The 22055-nt window shown below is 37.6% G+C and overlaps 1 protein-coding gene across 1 annotated transcript in view; it reads right to left on the bottom strand.

Moving 5' to 3' along the window:
• Window positions 1-22055, bottom strand: part of FIG4 (FIG4 phosphoinositide 5-phosphatase) — a 124845-nt gene that overhangs the window by 98839 nt on the left and 3951 nt on the right. The window contains exons 2-3 of the mRNA XM_006187412.3: window positions 4695-4793; window positions 3308-3431 (exon numbers count right to left, since the gene is read on the bottom strand). Coding sequence (XP_006187474.1) covers window positions 3308-3431; window positions 4695-4793 — 223 coding nt within the window. The remainder of the gene's footprint in view (window positions 1-3307; window positions 3432-4694; window positions 4794-22055) is intronic.

The raw sequence follows: 22055 nt of genomic DNA, 5'->3' as shown, positions 1-22055 counted from the left end.
CTGGATGTTCACAGAGCTGCAAGTAGCAAGGACTGCAGGCGCCAGCCACCGACTCCATCCACGCACCCAGGACCAGCTGAAACAACCTTGTGAGGGATGCTCATGATCCCATCCAGTGGCTTCTCAAACCTCCTGCTGGCTGCCAGATAACGATGGAGCAGCTCAGAAATGGGCAAGGCAGCTACAGGACTGGATCAGTCCATGTCTAAGGACCAGTGATGGTCCACGAGCTTTCAGAACCAGCCCATGAAGAGACATGTAAACAAACGGAAAATAAGGGTTCAGAAACTTGAGAGCAACTTGGGATCGCCACAACATCTGAGTTCATGATCAACAAACCCGCTGTGGACAGAGCACAGACTAGGTTGGGGCAATGCAGTCCAAGCACCAGATAAGTTACCATAGCAGGAGCATGTATCGGTCTGTGACGTATTGGTGGAAAAAAAATCTGGCCCTTTGCTACAGATTGTTGAGAAGCACTGGTCTAGATTCTTATAGACTGTAAATTAAATTAACCATTATAACAGTCCAAATATCCCAGCAAAATTACTATGCACAAATTAAGCACGCTGAAAAAGTTAAGGGAGAAAATATTTCAGTCATAGAACAGAAGATAACCATTCTAGCCCTTTCACACACTCATTTTGACAACCAGAGTATACATTTTTCAGAGATAAGCATTTTGTATTTTGCTCTGCAGTATCCCTCATTATTTCTAAGTCAGTACTAGACAAATTATAGGCTTTTATTAACTCCCTATTTATTCTTCAAAGATTCTAAGCTTGATTTGCATGGTTGAACTAGAATACATAAAGTGCATTTCCATGAAAATAATAAATGCTTATTTATTAATAAATGGTACATCACTGTGTCACTTTGCTGGTAAGCCAGTCTTATAGTGACTTCACCATTCAAGTACAGCCTCCAATCTGAGAGGCCTCTAACTGCAAGAGAAAAAACTACCACAACACCTAAAAACGCCACCTCTAAGAGAAACATGGAGACGCAATCAGCCCTCACCCGAAGTTTATTAAAATGTTTGTGTACAAGATGAATATCTAGTAATAAACTTGGTTATCAACTGATTAAAATAAAGCTTTGGTTTTACAAGCCTAGTTATCAATATATTTAAAATGAAGCAAGGAATATTGCTGAAAGCAAATATGCCCAGAACAATGAAGAATGACTAATGTACCATAAAAACAACAGTGCAGCATCGAGAGGCCATTTAATGTAAAGGAAACTGCCCAATATGACTCCAGAACACCAAGGGAAGCTATTATTAAACAGTCCAATAACTGATCTTCACTTTGTTATATTTAATCATCAAGGAAGGAATAATTAACCCTGGCTAATGAGGCATTCAATATTACCTATACTTTAGGAAATTTTCATTAAAAAGTTGTATAAAGTATCTGCATTTCAGGGAGTAATCTTAACCTATTAAGTAACTAATTAAGCCTACTGTATTAACGTTTTATTTCCAGGTTTTTTCCCTTTGGTTTAAAATGTAAGCAACACAAAGTAGAATTTAACACATATGGAATGTACAGAATTTAAACACATGAACTCAGATGACATACACATCCATGCACACGCCCACAAACACTTATCCATTTAAACACAAAAGCTCAAGGGATTTGTCAAGACTGACGTACAGAGAAGGGGCCAGTCCCACGGAGAAGAAACTCATCATACCCACCACTCTAGACCTTTCCCAGGAGCAGACTAAGACACAAAATGGACCTAAAGGGATTGTGCATGAAGAGCTATATCACCCCAAGGAAAGCAAACTTCAAATACGGCAGAATATATATAATCAAAGTCTCAACAAATATAGAGTCACCAAATAGAAAGTGCTAATCAGAAAAAAACGAACCTAAGAATGTGAAACTATACAGCATAGTTCAGTCCACATTAATTTTGTTAACATCCATAGACACCAGTCAGTCAATACTGCATGCAGTCCAGTAGGTTTAAGAAGCGGAGACAGAATTTTGTAAGTGTTTAAAAAAAAAGAAAAATAGACTTGAAATGAGGCTCGGTCAACAGGGAGGGTGAAATACAACTGCCCTCTGCTTGGCTGCCCGAGCCCCAGGCGATATGGGCTCACCCAACCACTTGCAAGCATTCCAGGGCCCATGGGCACCTTCAGGCCTCTGCTGTCGTCCCTCCTGGGGCTCTCTCCTCCCTTTCCCACATCCATCCAAATCTTGTTCCTCCTCCAGGGTCCAGCCCGAGTTTCATCTTCTCTAGGAAGTCCTTCCCGGCCAATCTACCTCTTACATAATCTCCAATACCATTTAAATTCTACTACACAGCCTGGCTCTTAATTGCAGTCTTGGGATTGTTTCCTGTGCACTGGGTTCTGTCGCCTTAGTCTAGTTATCCTAAGACCCCCTGGGACAAATCCATGGTACAGCAAAGACAGGTTTATTAACTCCCTACCACAAGGGACAACGCACCAGAGAAACAGTGGGGCATCTCAGATGCCCCCCAAGCTGGACCTCAGAGTCCTTAAAGGCCGAGGCCATTTCTATATTTGTTCATGAATAAATACAGCAAAGGGAATTACTACAGGATTGGGGGAAGAGTTTAGGTAAAATTTACACAAAGAGGCTCAAACCAAAGCAAGGCTGTATGTAAAGAGATAAGCAAGTCTGGACTGTGAAGTAGACTCAGGGTCTTGTTTCTCTGAAAACAGTAAAGTTAGCACAGCTGTGGACTCCTGTGTCCAGAAACCCCCTATCTCAAGTTCTGTGTTGGAGCTGTCAATCGAGACTGCTTCTTGGCATCAAAATGACTTAGATCATCCAGGCAAGAGGGGGATATTCTCTCTTACTGACGTAATTTTAAAGAGCAAAGTTCCTGATAGTCTGTGATCTTAGAGAACAAAATTTCTTAGTGAGTAAGACAGCAGTTGTCATTCAAAGAAGGGGGTTATGACACTTTATGCTGCAGCATGTCCTTGGGAGAAATTCCTAATTAAAAAGCCGGTTTTACCTGGATTTGATTTTCCAGCTGATGTTTACAGTCCAAGCCAATTTTTACTTTTTAGACAGCTGACTCCTAAAAGTCCAAACCATTGCTATATTTGTTTGTATCCCGTATGAAACTGAGCATAGTGCTGAGCACACAACAAATGCTGTATAAAGGCTGTCTGATATGGGATTGACGAATGATGAAGTTTTAAACAACAAAAGGCACAGAGGATGGGTCACATTTATGCTATGTAGCCTTGCAAACTATCTTCAAGTCATCCATGTGGGAAACAAAAGAGGTCACAAGAGGGAGGCACAGTTCTTACCTACAACACCAAAAGCTGAAACAGCTCGAAATAACCCGGAGGATCCTTTCTGTCCCATCTTTGTCCTGTTTCCTAGATCCAAGCGGCCAAGAAGTTCTCGCACTTCTTGTTGAGTATACACATGCTAAAAATAAGCAGATTTAACCTGTAAGGTTGGGCTCACTTTAGATTGATTATTTACCCCTAATAACAAAAACTTACCTACAAAATCAGCTATTTCATAGAGAAGTATACAGTAGTGCAAGACTAAGCTACAATTTTAAAAAGCCAACATATTCTTTCACGTTAGTAATTAAGGGTGGTTACTGGATCTCAGGTTGCTGTACCAAAAGAGGGTATCAAAACCCCATCTTCTGAACCAGAAATTCAGAGATTTAGGGGATCCACAGACAAATTTCAAAAAACCTCTAAACATCTTAAAATTGCATGCAAAGTTTTGGTTATATGTGCATTTTTATGACAAGGCCCATAGCTTTTCTTAGATCCTCAAAGAGATCCCTGATTAACCACTCCCACTCCTAAAATAAGCCAAGAATCACGACATTATATTAATAAAAACCATTGGATGGTATGAGTGTTGAGGGGAGGGACAACCATGACACCCAGTAGTACAGGAAGTCACGAAATACAGTTTATCTAAAATATTATAACACAGAAAATTGTTTTTCAAAGAGCTTAATGAAAATGAGTTCCAAACTGTGGCTACTAATGTATCTGAAAAATCAGGAATCTTCATGGATTCGGAAATTATCACAGACAGGAACTTCAGGTACAAAGGGTTAGTCAGGTGCTCTCACTTGAAAGAGTTAAAGTCAGCAGTTCAATTTCACCATATTGTATTTCTCTTTTGACGAAAAGCCTCGTGTTTTTGTGCCACCTTGAATGAAGCCTCTGTATTTTTGACTCTGGATAACATAACATGTGGATAAGAATAGCTTAACATTTCTCTAGCAAATTTTCAAGAGACCCTGCCAGTTTTAGCAGCACAGTAAGAAGTATGCAGTAGAGGAGTCCTTCCTTATTTCAAGTAGCTTCATATTAAGGCACAGTAATAAATAATCTCTTTGGTGGACACAATATTAAGAGTTATACTGAATCCTTAAAATGTCACCCCTTTAAGAAAATATATTCATTATCTTATCCAAAGAGTTTGCTTTGTAAAATAAATCAAAACGAGGGACAAAGTGTAATTCTGGCATACTTTCTGACATCAGTAATTTTGAGAAACCAGATTAGAGATTCAAATCTTAAGACAATCATGAAAAATAACTGTAATTTTTAGATGCACGATAAAAAAATATGTCACTAGAAGCTGGGAGGATATTTCATACCCTTTAAACAACAATTTCAAAGTTTCTGTTTGTATTCAGGTTTGCAAGATACTTACCCTGTCATCAATTATGACCAAATCTTTTGGTTCTGTTCTATCAATTTTCAAAACACGGTATTTTGTTTCTGCATGATTGCTCCCAACTAGAAAGTATCTCTATAAGTGAAAAGAAATGTCATTAGTTTTTGAAGGCAGTTTGCCTTACACACATTTTATAATCACTTCAATTTTTTAAATTAAATATACTAATAAAGTCAGGTTACTTTTTAAAAGAAATATTTCTGTTAAGTATAACTGGCAGATTAAAAAAAGGCTAATTCTGAAAGGTCAATTTAAAAATTGAAATATTCACAGTGGTGTCATGATAACCATCAGTCTGATATTTAAAATGTACCCAGTAACCAGGTCAGATGAATTTAATTATATTATATAGAGATTAACCTAACTGATTGGAGACTGATGTTTAAACTTTGCCAGGAAGGAGCAGCTCTGGTAAGAATTAGAAAGCTCAACATATAATTAAGAATGCTTAAACAATTATAGCTATTAAAATACTGATATTTTTATCAAGTAAATCTTCACAAATTTTCTGTAGAAGACTAAAAATGACTTTAATGTAACAACTATAAAAATCCACCCCAAAGTCCTATAAAAGATTAAAATGAGTGTACTTTCCCAAATGGCTTCTTATAGATAAGCTACAGGAAATAATTAATATTCTTCCTTTCCTGAAACATTTCCTTGGGGCATTATACCTGAACACATTAGTCTTCTTAAATGAATACTGAGAACAAAATGAATAATAAAAATACAGAAAAATAATCATCCTACATTTAAAGAAAATGACTTTAAGAAAACCTGAATACGATGAATAATTTTAAAATTGTGCTTAAGAAAATAAGTAAAACTTCATTATGAAAAATAAACTATTTGAAGATACCTTGCTTCAAAAATGTCCTTTAAAGTGGCACTATCTCAACACTGCAAAAATAGAGAACACACTGCCACCATCAACTGGAATCCTACCATCTCACTGGTCACGTAAGATACAGATACACAAAGCAATTAAATAGGAAATACGATTCTGTAGATTAACGGCCAAACTGAAGTATGTAGACCAGAGGAATTCAGAGCAGGAAAGATTAGTGTTGGGTACTATAGATGCAGGAAATATCCTAGGAATTAGGACTTGAATTGAGCCTAAAAGGATGGGTAAGATTTTTTTTAAGTAAGATTTTATAACAGAAGTATATATATAACAGAAGATATGTATAACAGAAGCTGAGCACTTGGTTATATTGTTTTAATGCTAAATCTATAGTAATAGATGGGTTTTTAAATTATTAAGTATATATGTTTATAAAGGTCTGACCTAGACTTCCAGATTATAAGTAACAAGACTGTATGTTAAAAGATGATGGGTGAGCCCCGTCTTAGGAGGAAAGCCAAGCAAAATACTGAATCCCTCATCTCCTAAGGAGAGGAAGAATCTGGACGTTAGTGCCAGTTATAATGAGGTAGAAATAAAGCAATTATGGTTAAAATTCATAAACTAACTTGAGACATCCACTGACCAGGACTTGACGCACTGGGGGAGCAGCCAGAAGGGCAGGAAGACAGAGAGGAGGTCAAAGGTTCTCAGCCTGGCCGCTGCTAATTCTTCCCAGAGATCCCACCCTCCACTGAGAGGACTGAGGGTAACCAACCTAGTGAATAAACCTTAGAAGGATGGTCTATAAACTAGCCATGTTTCTTAGCAGAAAAGGGACCCACCTTCTCGAGGACTTGAGGAAAAACAGCTCCCAAGAAAGGAAAAAGCAAGTGAAAGACCTGGGAGGGGGAGAAGGTTGGCATGTTTGTTAAAGGAACAAGACTAACTGAGAAAATGTTCCTAACACACCTAACAGTGAATAGTGTTCAACATAAAGAAGGCACTCAATGAGTGTTACTTCCTTTTCTCTCCTTTACCTTTGAAGATGTCAGTGTATTTGAGAAAAACATGTCACTGTATTTGAGAAAAAGACAAAAAAAAAAAAAAAAAAAGAGGGAAAAAAGAGATACCCCAGAGGAAAAAAAAGCATGTGCAGGAGCAGAATGGAGCCCGACTGGGAAAATGCACAAATCTAACAGTAATCAGTCTTTGTCCTCAGCAGAGAAGAGCATGCAAATTAACAACCATGAATTATAGTGTGCTGCAACAGAGGTCGGAACTGGATGCGGTGACAACACAGGAAGGACCTTTAACTCATCTGGGGAGGGTCAGAGCAAGCAATCCAGAGAGGCTGGTGTCCTGCCGCTGAGTTTGACCTTTAAGGACCTCTGGACAGGAACTGATGTATGGAGCCAAGACAGGGCAAGTGACACCCACCCTCTCCACCTGTCCCCACCAAAGCACTTTTGCTTATATCTAAATTCAGCACTTCCTTCTGGGGGTCTTGTCTCAATTTGTTTGGGGCATGTCTGCCTCCTTCCCCAATAATAAGTAGCTCAGGAGACTGGGCCTAACACCGTAACCTCTGTGGTTTTTCATTCTAGTCTAGTAACACAATATGGTTCCGCAGGTACTGGGTAAATGTTGGGTGAAAGAACAATCACTCATCACAGACTAATCACTTAACCTGCTGGGTAACTTTTTACAACGTTTACACTAACCTATCTTTTTTGGTTAAGCACACAGAAAAGGACAGCCCTTTTTTAAGTCAACCACTCAGTAAGGAGGCACATCACAGCTTTAAGACAGGTAGAAGTCTCAAGTGAAATTCCTAGAATGTTAACAGATCCCAGACAATCTAAAGATGAAATGCAGTAGGATAGTGATTTGGCAGTTTGTGGGGAAAAAAAAAAAAAAAAAGGCAGGTATAATACATAACTAGACAAAGGCACTATTGGCGTTTGGAGCACACACTCGGGAGGGCATGTCTACACCTCCCATATCTAGACCCCTCCATGAGTCTTCACTCCGTGAAACAGAGGAGTCAAGAGTAAAATCCACAAAATTCAGAAGCAGATCCGGGAGGAGAGAAAGAAACCGAAAGCAGTACAACTATCCACATTCTCTTCTAAAGTGGTCTAAGAAACCCAAGTGTTTTACGCAGGGAAGAGCGACCTCTTGTGGAGCCAGTTAGGTGGGAAAGAAAACCACAGCGCTCAGCAGTGCACAGAATCACTCTCCTGCACTGCCCTCTGGTGGGCGGCTCACCACCGACTTTCACACCAAATCTTTGAGGTAACTCTTCTAGAAAGGCCTTATTTCTACTCAATTTTCTTTCTTTCCTGTTAAATAAATCAACTCTATAACTATGTATATTCTTAGACTTTATTACACTTTAATAGTGTGCTTCCAAATGAATCTCGGCATTTCGGGGCCTAAAAATTTCCCTGAAATGCCTTTCCCTTAAATTCTTCACGGCTGATTTTTCCTAATTTTTTATTTTGAAAAATGTGAAACCAACAGTAAAATTATCAGAAAAGGACAATGAAAATCCTTCACCTCAATTCACCAACTGTTAATATTTTGCTACCTTTGTTTTCTCTCTCCTTCCTTCTTGAGATAAGCTTTTTTTCTTCTGAACCATTTGAAAACGAGTAACAGGTATCATAACACATCAACCCTAAAAACTTCAGCTTGTACTTCTAAAAACAAGGACAGCCACCCACATAATCATAATACCACTGATACAATATTACTTATATACAATCCATGTTCAAATTTCCCCAAGTGCCCCTGTAATATCTTTTATAGCTGGCTTTTTAGTAATCAGAGTCAAATCAAGTATTGTGTATTGCATTTGGTTACCATGTCTTTTTAATATGTTTTAATCCAGAAATCTCCCAATCTTCCTGGCTTTCTACTGACATCATTGATGTGACCATTTACCAGTGAGTGAATGTCTCATATGTGCAAGGCACTGGAGCAGATGAGGGCAAAGATAAATTGAAGCTCTATTTTGGACATATAACTTGCTGATTGATGAGACTGGAGAAAAGGAATAATCCATCCAATTACCTTTGCTTGAGCAACTAGCTAGATGGTGGTGCTGCTTACTGATGTAGGGTTGACTGGAGAAGAAGCAGGTTTGAAGGAAAACCAAGAGTTCTGTTTACAATATGCCCCAAAGTGATCAAGTGGGAACTTCTGAGTCTGGAGCTCAGAGGAAAGATCTCAGAGGGCGTCATCAGCACATAAATGGCATTTAAAGTGAAGTCATGGGACTGGATTAACCTACTAGGGAGAATGAAGATAGAGACAGAGCAATAACAACTAAAAACTAGCGTGAGGCACTCCAAATAAAGTTATTTAGAGGATGAATACGGAGAAAGAACCTGCGGGGAAGACTGAGAGGAAGGGCCAGGGATTAGGAAAAACCCAGGACAGCTGGAGTCATCAAAGCAAAGAGAGGAGATGATTTGGAAAAGGAGGGAGCAGGCACGGCCCCATCAACTGCTGCTGAGAGGTCAGGAAAGATGAGGACAGAGAAGGGCCCAGGGGGCCTGACAACAGGTGCCTGAGTGGCCTTTCCGGGGCAGTCTCCACAATGAAGCGGGGCAAAATCCACAGCAGATGTGGGTGAAGACCAAATGGGTAGTCTTCTGGGTAAAGATGGTGGAGTGAACACCTCTGTTCCTCCAGAGAACCTTACTAAAACCATAGTAAAGTTTTTTTATGTTCATGTTTTTAGATATAAGCCCAAAGGGCAAGAGAAAGCGTGAAGCAGATAGCAGGAAGGAGGAGGAGAAGAAGGAGAGGAAGAAGAGGAGGAGGAAGAGAGGAGGAAGAGGAAAAAGAGGAAGAAGAAGAGAAAGAAAGAAAGGAAAGAAAGAAGAGAAAGGAAAGAAAGAAAGGAAGAAAGAAAAGGAAGGAGGAAAGAAAAGGAAGGAAGGAAGGAAGGAAACCATCTGAAGCTGAAAAGCATGCGCAAGAAAGCAGTGGGAAGTCAAGAAGCCATCCAATTTATACTACAGAACCTCCAAAGGCGTGGAAAATTGCAGCACGTCATCTCTGGAGGTAGGAGTGTAAAATTTCAGAAAACTGGAGTTAAAAGGATAGCACAAGCTTCTAAAGAGGAGGGGAAAATGCTTCAAACTACAGATCAAGAATAGAGTTAACACTGGAAATTCTCCACAGTAACACTGAAAGTGGAAGACAGGGACATAATGCCTTCAAATGTTTAAGGGGAAATTAATTTCAGTCTTTAATTCAACATTAAGCTTATTAATCAAATCTGAGGGTAGAATAAGGACATTTTCAGGCATGTATGGGCTCAAAAAATTCCTGTCCATGAACCCTGTCTCACAAAGCAACTGAAGGAGGTGCTCCACCAAAATGAGGGCATAAATCAAGAAAGAAAATGATGCAGGATCTAGGAAAATAGGGAAATCATCACAACAGAGGCTATGGGATGACAGTGAAGGGAGATCCCAGGGTGGCCGCTGGGCCATGGGAGCAACCAGGACAGATGTGAGCCACCGCTTCAAGTAGATGAAAGCCATACGAACACCTGCTGTGTGTGAATGAGCTGAGAGGAGGCTTACACATCTGGAAAGCTGGGCTGAAATTCATGACAAGTGCTCAGTAATAACTAGGGGTTGAAGGAAGACGGAGAGGGCAGCTTGAGTATCGGCAGTCTGAAGTTCAAGTGGTGAAGGTGAAAAAGGAGGTAAACAAAATGCCCAAGAGCAAGAGGGAAGGAAAGGGAGCAGTGATGGGCATGTACAGGGCTTCCATACATCAGGCACGGGACAGCTGGACTGCCCGAATGCACACACATTTCCAGGTGAGTGTGAATCAACTGCTGGGGAAAACATCTGTGTGGGTGTGTAGATATGTTGAGGGGTGGGGGTTTGGCAAGAATTGGGGTGGAGAATTAGGACATCCAAAAAAGCTGTATTAAAATGCCCATTAAAGATAGAAGATGATCTGAGATGGTTCTCTGCTGAAAGTTAAGTATCAAGAAAAAGGTTAAAATTTCAATATGTAGCTTTAATAGGGGTGACTTAGTATAAAGATGAATGTGTTTCTAATATACACATGAACTCCAAATGGAATACAATAGGTAATCCATTTAACAGGAAGTTCAGTATCTACTAACATTACCATCTCCTTTTATAATGACAGGCTAATTAATCAGTCACTTTTCACCGAGGGAAGAAAATCAGCTTTCTTGAAAGAGAAGAAATTGCAGGTTGTTTGATAGCTTCAATTAATGTTCAACTTCACTTGAACTTTCAGAATAAAGGTGTTATTTTTAAAGATCACCATGAAGTTACTTGTCACGAGCTTTAAGTCTTGCAGACCTGCCACCTGGCTTATTTCAGCAATCCCACAACTAGTAACGCAGCCCAGAAAGCGAAAGGAGCCTCTGATCATCAGAGGGATGTCTCCAAGTTGGCTCTTCACAGCTCCAGGGCTTTACAGATGGGGAAGCGTCAAATCACCTCTAGACACAAGTGGAAACTTTGACACCTCCAGCCACACCTTCTGAATCAGCTATCATCACCATGCTTCTCTCTCCTGCTTTGTATCATTTGGTTCCCAGCTCCAGTTACCTAGCCAACCACGTCCTTTGTTGTCCTCTCCCATTCCCCAATTCCCAAATCAAGGCTAATATCAAGGTTAATTAAATAAACTGCATTCCTCATGAAGTGGTTCTTACTTTATTTTATTCTACTTTGTGCAGTAGGGTGGGGAGGAGGAAGAAGCTTCCTTAAATCCTTTCAGAACAAGGAAGGAATTACATAAGTAAACACATACATACATACACACTATCAATTTTGAACTGGCAAGAGTAAAAATTATCTTAATAACTTTACCCCCCCCCCAAAACACACATGCAGACACAGAAAAGCTGCCACAGTTCTGTTCAGCTACCAATTGTAAAGTCAATTGCTAAGTGTTCATTTCTTTGTTGTGAAATGGTCACTTATGCAATGGTAAGGACCCTAGGGCATCATGTGTTAAGCAAGAGCGATAAACTGAAAATCATCTAAGGTAAACTGTGGTTTCTTCTAGGAGACCGTAAGGGTGCTAAGTCGCCTGTGGGCGACACTTAGTTGCACTGGGTGTATGAGCATCAGGGCTGGATCTGGCCTTAGTTTATCTGTGGGCCTGGGTCACATGAGCCAAAGGACAACATGAAGGCGCTGCATACCAGAGAGAACAGGTAAAGTTCTGGAGGGAGCAGAACCTTCCCAAAGCCAGAACTACACCTCCTGCATGCGACTTACCAACCCATCTCCCTTCCCTCTCCAAACAGTCCTCAAAAATCCACCTCTAAAAACAGGTGACAATGACAACCTGAACTTCACCTCAGGAGCAAGTCTACCCAGTTACCCTTCTAAATGAAGATGCAGGACAAGAGGCACCCCATATTGCTGTCTCTTTTGTTCCTTAATGTGCCCCCTAATTTCTTCATAACCAGTAAATACACCCCCACCTATCAAAATAAGAATGTCCAGTTCTTTCATAACACTTGCCAACAATGACTTTGATCAATCTTTCCAATCTTTGCCATTCTGACAGGTGAAAATTGGTAATCTATTTTTATGTTATTGCTTTAATTATTAGCAAGCTGAATATCATTCATATTTCTACTTATTTTTTGGAAAATTGTCCTTTTTGTCAGATGTTTTATTTTTCTAATTGTTTTATAAAAAAATTTTGTATATATATAGATATATGTACATTTTATTATGTACTGTTTTATTTATTGTCCAGGTGACTAATACTTTTTCTATAGCCTTTTGACTATTTTTCTCTTACATTTATTGTTTTAAATGTTTTATATTTGAAAAGAAAAAAATTAAGTCAATGAGCTAAATTTCTACCTTATAAAGCTAGAAAAAGATGAACTGATTAATGCAAAATCTATATGAGGAAGACGATAATAAGCTTAAGAACAGAAATTGAGTAAATAGAAAACAAACAATAGAGAAAAGTAACCAAATCAAAAGTTAGTTGTTTCAAAAGAGTAATGAAATTGATACATGCATAGCCAAGTGGACCAAAAAACAACAATAAAGAACACAAAATACTGGGGGGAGGGTATAGCTCAAGTGGTAGAGTGCATGCTTAGCATGCACAAGGTCCAGGGTTCAATTCCCAGTACATCCTCCACATGTAAATAAATAAATATAATTACCTCCCCTTCATAAAACAGAAGAAAAAAAGAATACAAAATAAGAATGTCAAGAATTAAAAGAGGGAGTTTCACTACAAACCGGATAGACATCAAAACCTTAATAAAGGAATATTATAAACAATTTGATTTTAGTAAATTCAACAATAACTTGATTCCAGTAAATTCAACAATTAAGATGAAATGGACAAATTTCTTGAAAAACACAATTTATCAGAAGTGATTCAAGACCCACTGAAAGTCTGCAGAGCCTTATATCTACTACAGAAAATGATGTATTATCAAAATTTGCCCCATAAAGCAACTCCACACACAAACGCTTTCAGTAGAAAACTCTAGCAAACTTTTAGAAAAGAAACGAGATCAAAATGGTGGAGTAGGAGGATGCAGAGCTCACTTCTCCCCAAGAACATATCAAAAATATATCTCCATGTGGAACAATTCTCACTGAAAACAAACTAGAGACTGGTAGGAAGACTCTTACAGAACCAAGAGACTAAGACCTACACAGAGTCAGGTAAGAAGGGAAGAGAAGCAATCAGTTTGGAACTTGTGCTCCTGGGCGGGGACACAGAAGAGGAGGGGAATTACATGGGCTCAGAGATTCTCCCTGTGGAGCGAGCAGTTCGAACCACGTATCGAGTGCCCTAGCCCTGGGCTCCAAAACCAGAAGGGCAAGTCCCCTTAGCTGGTTTGAAAACCAGTGGGACTGACAGCAGGGTTGTAAGAAACTAAGAATCCATTTGTGAAGAGCATGCACACGCTTGCTGACTCCCAAAACAAGACAGAGGAAGCGGACTGAAACGTCCAGGGACTCTGACAGTTTCCTGTGACCACATACTGGCCCAAATTCAGTGCTTGCTCTGGCCCTTCTTGCTCTGCAGTGCAGCTCCACACTAGGGTAAAGGCTGCCACAGCTCAGAAGAGCACACAGTTGTGGAGGACAGAGCTGTGTCAACCTGTCACAGCATCTGAAAAGAGTGAGGACAGCCATTCCTGGTGCTCATGGAGGCAGCAGGTCAGAAGCAGTCTGGAACTCCAGCATCCCCTGACCCACACCAGGCGCCCACTCTGGCCCTTCTTGTTCCAGCACTGATCCCCTCTGGGGTGAAGGTGTCAATGCTGAGAGGAGGGAGAGCACATACTTAAAGGGAATAGAACCAGCTCAGTCTTGACCCTCAGGGCTCTGCTCTAGCAGCTCGGGACCTGAATCTGCCACCAACAGAATGATGTTGGCCACTGAACAGAGAGAAGCTTCAGATCGCACCTGGCTCTGGCTATAGCCCCTCCATCTCCAGCTCCATCTCTTACCAAGGTGATAGCTGCCAGCATATCCTAGGGAAAGACATGACTCATGCTCACTTCAGACCTAGCTCTCCCACCAAAGCCACCAGGCACACACAGACTGTATAGGGACATTCCCACACAAGTACACCACTTCAAGACCAGGATAGGTAGCTGTTTCACCCAATTTCATAGAGACAGAGAAAGTTAAGCAAAATGAGAAAATAGAGGAATTTCTTACAAATGAAAGAACAAGAAAAAAAAAAACCTCTTAAAAAATAACTGGTGAAACAGATAAATAATTTACCTGAAAAAGAGTTCAAACCATTAGTAATAAGAATGCTAAGTGAACCAGGGAAAAGAATAGATGAACACATTGATCATTTTAACAAGGAACTAGAAAATATAAAAAAGAACCAGTCAGAACTGAAGAATATATCTGAAATGAAAAACGCACTAAAAGGAATTAATAGCCAACTAGGTGATACAGAAGAATGCATAAGTGATCTGGAAAATGGAATAATGGGAATAATGGAAATGACCCAGTCAAAAAGGCAAAAAGAATTACCCCCCTAAAACAGTTTTAAAAAAAAAAAAAAAAAGAAAAATTTTAAAAAATGAAAAATTTAAGGGACCTCTGAAGCAAGATCAAGCATACCAACATTTGCATTATAGAAGTGTCAGAAAGAGAAGACAGACAGAAAAGTGTCAAAAATATATTTGATGAAATTATCTTCCCAAACCTGAAGAAGGAAACAAATAGCCAGGTATAGGAAGCACAGAGGGTGCCAAACAAGATGAACCCAAAGAAACCTACACCAACACATACCGTAATCAAAATGGCCAAAGTTAAAGAGAGAATGATAAAGGTGCTAAGAGAAAAACAAGGAGTCACATATAAGGGAAATCCCACCAGGCTATCTACTGATTTTTCTGCAGAAACTTTGCAGGCCAGAGGGAGTGGCAGAATATAAAGTGCTGAAAAGGAAGAAGCTACAAGCTGGGATATTCTACCCAGCAAGATTAACATTTAGAATTGAAGGAGAAATGAAGAACTTCTCAAGTAAAAATGAAGAGTTCATCAACACTAAACCAACCCTAAAATAGGTGTTAAAAGGTCTTCTCTAAATAGAAAACAAAAGGCTACAAAAATTAAGAATCTATAGGAAAGGAAAAATCCCTTTAGTAAAGGCAAATATATAATAAAGTCTGTAGATCAACAACTTAAATAAGTTACTAAAAAGATTAAAAAACAAAAAAAGTTACAAAATCAACTATAACTACAATCAACAGTAAAGGATAAACATGAAGATATAAAGTATGACATCAAAGAACTACAAAAGAAGACACTGAAGAACTACAAAAACAACCAGAAAACAAGTAACAAAGTGGCAGTAGGTACATAACTATCAATAAAAACTTTAAGTGTCAGCAGAATAAATGCTCCAGTCCAAAGACATGGTGACTTATTAGATTAAAAAAACCATCTATAAAATGCACAGAAGAGACTCACTTTAGAGCTAAAGACACACAAACTAAATGTGAGCAGATAGAAAAAGATACTCCATGCAAATGAAAACAACAAGAAAGCTAGGGTAGCAATACTCAAATCAGAGAAAACAGACTTTAAAACGAAGCCTATAACAAAAGACAAAGAAGGACATTATATAATGATAAAGAGATCAATATAAGAGAGAATATACCACTCATTAACATACATTCACCTAATATTGGAGCACTTAAACATATAAAGCAAATACTAACAGACATAGAGAGAGAAATTTATAATACAGTAATAGAAGAGGACTTTAACATCCCACTTACATTAATGGACAGATCATTCACATAGAAAATAAATAAGGAAACAGCAGAATACACCTTCTTTTCAAGTGCACATAGAATGTTCCCCTGGATAGATCACATATTATGCCACAAAACAAGTCTCAACAAATTTAAGAGGACAGAAATTATATCAAGTATTTTTTTCTGACCACAACAGTATGAAACTACAGGAAATAAATTACAGGGGAAAAATTGGGAAAAACACAAGCATATGAATACCAAACAACCTACCACTAAAAAAACCAAAAAGTCAATAAAGAAATCAAAGAGAAAATCAGAATGTACCTTGAAACAAATGAAAATAAAACACAACTTTCCGAAATCTATGGGATGCAGCAAAAGCAGTCCTAAGAGGGAAGTTTACAGCAATACAGGCTTACCTCAAGAAACAAGAAAAAAATCCAAATAAACAATTATCATCTAAATGAATAAGAAAAAAGAACTAACAAGCCCAAAGTCAGCAGAAAGAAGGAAATAATAAATATCAGAGAGCAAATAGAGACCAAAAAAAAAAAAAAAAAAAACCAATAGAAAAGATCAACAAAACCAAGAGCTGTTTTTTGAAAAGATAAACAGAATTGGTAAGCTTTTAGCCAGGCTCAACAATAAAAAAGACAGGGCTGAAATAAACAAAATTAGACATGAAAGAGGAGAAATAACAACCAGTAACATAGAAATACAAAAAATCTTAATACTATGAACATATGCTAACAAATGGGACAACACAGAAGAAATGGATAAATTTCTAGAAATACATACTCTTACAGGACCAAATCAAGAATAAATAGCCAATTGGAACAGACTGATCCCTCATAGTAGTGAAATTGAATTTGTAATTTTAAAAAAACACTCTGAGCAAACAAAAGTCCAGGACCAGATAGCTTCACAGGGGAATTCTATCAAACATATAGAAGGGTAATACCTATCCTTCTCAAACTATTGTGAAAATCTGAAGAGGACAGAACACTCCCAAATTCATTCTACAAGGTCACTTTTACCCTGAAACCAAAATCAGACAATAACACTATAAAAAAAAAAAAGAAAATTATAGGCCAATATCTCTCATGAATATGATGCAAAAATCCTCACCAAAATATTCACAAACTGAATTTAACAATATATAAAAAGGACCATATGCTATAATTGAGTGAAATTTACTCCAGGGATGCAAAGACGGTTCAATATTCGCAAATCAATCAATGTAATACATGACATTGACAAAATGAAGGGAAAAAAAATCACATGATCATTTCAATAGAAGCAAAAAAAGCACTTGACAAAATTCAAGTTTTTATCCATTCATGATAAAAACTCTCATCTAAGTTGGTATAGATACAATATATCTCAACATAACAAAGGCTATTTATGACAAACCCACAGCTAATATTATACTCAATAGTGAAAAGCTGAAAGCTTTTCCTCCAAAATCAGGAACAAGACAAGGATGCCTACTCTCACCACTTCTATTTAACATAGTATGGAAGTCCTAGAAATCAGACAAGGGAGAAAAAAAGTCATCCAAATTGGAAGGGAAGAAGTAAAACTGTCACTATTTGCAGATGATATAATACTATATAGAGAAAACTCTAAAATCTCCACTAAAAACCTATCAGAAATAATAAATGAATTCAGTAAAAGTGCAGAATACAAGATTAACATACAGAAATCTGTTGTTTACTATACACTAATAATGAACTATCATAAAGAGGAAGCAAGAAAACAATCTTGCTTAAAAATCTCATCAAAAAGAATAAAATACCTGGGAATAAATACACTTTACCAAGGTGGTGAAAATTCTACACTCTGAAAACCATAAAACACTGATGAAGGAAATTGAAGATGATACAAAGAAATGGGAAGATACCTTGTTTTCACGGGTTGGAAAAATACTGTTAAAATGACCATCCTACCCGAAGCAATTTACAGATTTAATGCAATTCCTACCAAAATACATTTTTTCATAGAAATAGAACAAATAATCCTAAAATTTATATGGATCCATGAAAGATCCTGAACTACCAAAGCAATCTTGAGAGGAAAAAAAAAAAAGCTGGAGGTATTATGCTCCCTGACTTCAGACTATACTATAAATCTACAATAATCAAAACAGACATATAGACTAGTGGAACAGAAGAGAGAGCCCAGAAATAAACCCATGCACTTATGCTCAATTGGACTATGATAAAGGAGGCAGGAATACAGAATGGAGAAAAGGCAGTCTCTTTAATAAGGAGTTCTGGTAAAACTGGACAGCTACATGTAAAAACTCAAATTAGAACACTTTCTCACACCGTATACAAAAACAAACTCAAAATGGATTATAAACCTAAATGTTAGACTAGACACCATAAAATTCCTAGAAGAAAAAATAGGCAGAACATTCTTTGATATGAATTGCAGCAATTTTTTTTATTTGTCTCCTAAGTAAAAAGAAACAAAGAAACAAATGGGACCTAATTAAATTTAAAAACGTCTGCACAGCAAGGAAAACCACTGACAAAACAAAAAGATAACCTACTGAATGGAAGAAAATATTTGCCAGTGACATGAGCAATACAGGGTTAATATCCAATATATGTGAACAGTTCATACAACTCAATATCAAAAAACAAACAACCTGATTTAAAAATGGAAGAAGATCTAAATAGACATTTTTCAAAGAAGATATACATATCACAACAGGCATATAAAATGATGCTCAACATTGCTAATCATGAGACAAATGCAAATCAAAACCACAATGAGATATCACTTCACACCTGTCAGAATGGCTACCATTAAAAAGTCTACAAATAACAAACGTTGGTAAGGATGTGGAGAAAGAGGAACTCTAGTACATTATTAGTGAGAATGTAAATTGGTGCAGCCACTGTGGAAAACTGTATGGAGTTTCCACAAAAAAAAAACCCAAAATAGAACTACCATATTACCCAGCAATCCCATTCCTGGGTATATCCAAAGAAAATGATAAAAATTAATTTGAAAAGATACATGCACCCCAATGTTCACAGAAGCTTTATTTACAGTAGCCAAGATACGGAAACAACCTAAATGTCCATCAACAGATGAATGGATAAACATGTGGGGCATATTTGTATGTGTAATGGAGTATTATTCAACCATAAAAAATAATGAAAATTTGCCATTTGCAACAACATGCATGGACGTGGAGGGTACTATGTTTAGTGGTATAAGTCAGACCAAGAAAGACAAATACTATATATTATGATTTATACATGGAATCTAAAAAATAAAATGAATGAATATAACAAAACGGAAACAGATTCACAGATACAGGTAACAAACTAGTGGTTGCCAGTGGGGAGAGGTAGGAGGAAAAGGCCAATACAGTGGTAGGGAATTAAGAGGTATAGACTACTATGTATAAAATAAATAAGCTACAAGGATATATTGTACAGCACAGGGAATATAGCCAATATTTTATAATAACTTTAAATGGAGTATAATCTATAAAAATATAGAATAACAATGTCATACACCTGAAACTAATATAATACTGGAAATTAACTATACTTCAATCAATCAATAGATTAAAGAAAGAATACCAATCTTTACAACTACTTTCAGAAAATAGAAGGAACACTTCTCAGTTCATTTTATGAAGCCAGTTACCCTGATATCAAAATCAGACAAAGATGTTAAAGAAAATGATAGATCAATATGCTGATCATAACAGTAAAAATCCTTAACAAAGTATTAGCAAATAGAATCTAGCAATATATGAAAACAATAATACAGCATGACTAAGTATACCCCCAAAAAACTCAAGGGTTTTTTTTTTAACATTTGAAAAAGAATTAATGTAATCCACATACTAAGCAATGAAAGGAAATGCCATATACATATGCTGAAAAACATTTAACAAGATTCAACATCTATTCATAATTTTTTTAAAAAATCCTCAGCAAACTAGGAATAGAAAGAAATCTTCCTCAATCTGATAAAGGACATGTACGAAAACCTACAGCTAACATCACACTTAATGGTGAAAGACTAAATACTTTCCCTCTAAGATCAGGAACAAAACAAGAAAATGTCTGCTCTCATCACTTCTATTCAACTTTGTACTAGAAGTCCAAGCCAGTGTCAAAAGACACAAAATAAATATGAACAGCGTCCAGACTGGGAGGAAAGAAGTACTCCTCTTTCTAAACAATGTGACCATTCATGTAGAAAATGCCAAGGAAATGACCAAAAAAGCTACTAGAACTAATAAGTGAGTGTCATGAGAAAAACACTATTTTGAGTTGGTGCCTAGGCATTTTACAGTATTATAACTCTGCTCACACCAAGAGTGTAGACATTTAAATAAACACCTGAGCTTAGGAGTCTTGCCATAAATTCCTGCTTTGCTTTTCCTGAGACACCTTTTAAAATAGCCACTTAGAGCTAAGCCCTCAAAAAGTTAATGACCTTCACCCCAACCACCTTAAACAAACTGGGTGCTTGCTACCTTGCTCTCTATCTCCTGCTTGCTCATGACCTGGGTTGAAGGACTGCCCTTCCCCTGGTTCACTGTGGTCCCCCCACTTCTGAGATCTATAAGTAATAAATCTTTTGACTTCACTTCCTTTGTGTGGGTGTATTGACACTGCACCTTCAACCAAAACAACTCCATGGGTTTCAGTTCCCCAGAGTGAGAGCTCAGATGCTGAGGGAGCTACCTATCAACCTTGTGGGTGGCTTGTACCCCCTCACTCAGCAAGTTATAATCTGCATATTATTGAATCAACACACCAGCTCCAGCTTCTCAACACAGTGAGTTTAGTATGGTTTCAGGATATAAGGTCAATATATAAAAATCAACTCAATCTCTATATACTAGCAATAATCAATTCTTAAATCAAATTTAAAATTCCACTTGCAATAGTATCAAAACTCATAAAATACTCAGGAATAGATTTTTTTAAAAGACATAAAATTTCTACACTGAAGACTACAACATATTGCTAAGAAAAAGTAATAAATGGAGAAATATACCATGGATTGAAAGATTCAGTTCTCTCCAAATTGATCTATAGATTCAGTGAAATCCAAATTACAATCCCAACGTGTTTATTAGAAATTGATAGGTTGATTGTAAAATTCATATGGAAATGCATAGGATCTAGAATAGCCAAAACAACTTTGGAAAAAAATCATGTTGGAAAACTTACACTTTCTGATTTCAACACATTATAAAACTATAATAATCAAGACAAGGTGGAAATGCCATAAAGAAAAACAAATGGATCAGGGGAACAAAACAGAGTTTAGGAAATCAACTCACATCAATTCAGCTAATTTTTCACAAGAGTGTCAAAGAAATACAATTTAAAAAATATTTTTAACAAATGAGGCCAGACAATAGATGAATGGGGAAAAGTGAACCCCAGTCCCTAGGGCTGCCAGCCTTCAAGAACCTTCATAACTCTTGTCTCCTGGTATTCATGCCCTCGTAGATAGAGTCCCCTACCACGGAACAGGGCTGGCCTGCATGAATAGAATATTGCAGAAATGATGAGTGTGACTTCTGAGGCTAGGTTACAAACAACATTGCAGCTTTGTCCTTGTTTCCCTTGGATCACTCTTTTTGGGCAAATTAGGTTATCATGTCATTAGGACACGCAAGGAATCATAAGAAAATGTCCATTAGGTGAGGAACTGAAGCCTCTTGTCACCAACCAGCTCAACTTAGCAAGCAAGCGAGTGAGTCATATTGAAAGTAAGTCCTCCAACCCAGTCTAGCCTTCAGAGGACTGTAGCCCAATTGACATCTGCAACTTCATGAGATCCTGAGCCAGAACCACTCAGCTAAGTCACTTCCATATTCCCAACCACTGAAACTGTGTGAAGTACAAAATGTTCATTGTTGTTTAAAGACATTAAGTTTGGGGAAATTTATTACACCACAATAGATAAGTAATCCCTGCATCACACCATACACAAAATTAATTTAATATGAAACATATCCCTAAATGTAAAAGTTAAAAGCATAAATCCTTTAGAGGAAACATAGGAAAATATCTTTGTGCTCAGGGAATAGGTAAAGATTTCTTAGGACACGGAAAGTAACAACCATGAAAGAAAAAGTTAATAAATTATACTTCATTGACATGAAAAACTTCTGTTATTCAAAAGATGGTTAAGACTATAT

The sequence above is a fragment of the Camelus ferus genome, chromosome 8 (assembly GCF_009834535.1).
Source record: "Camelus ferus isolate YT-003-E chromosome 8, BCGSAC_Cfer_1.0, whole genome shotgun sequence".
NCBI classification, from domain to species: domain Eukaryota; kingdom Metazoa; phylum Chordata; class Mammalia; order Artiodactyla; family Camelidae; genus Camelus; species Camelus ferus.
This window is presented reverse-complemented; position numbering and strand designations above follow the sequence as displayed.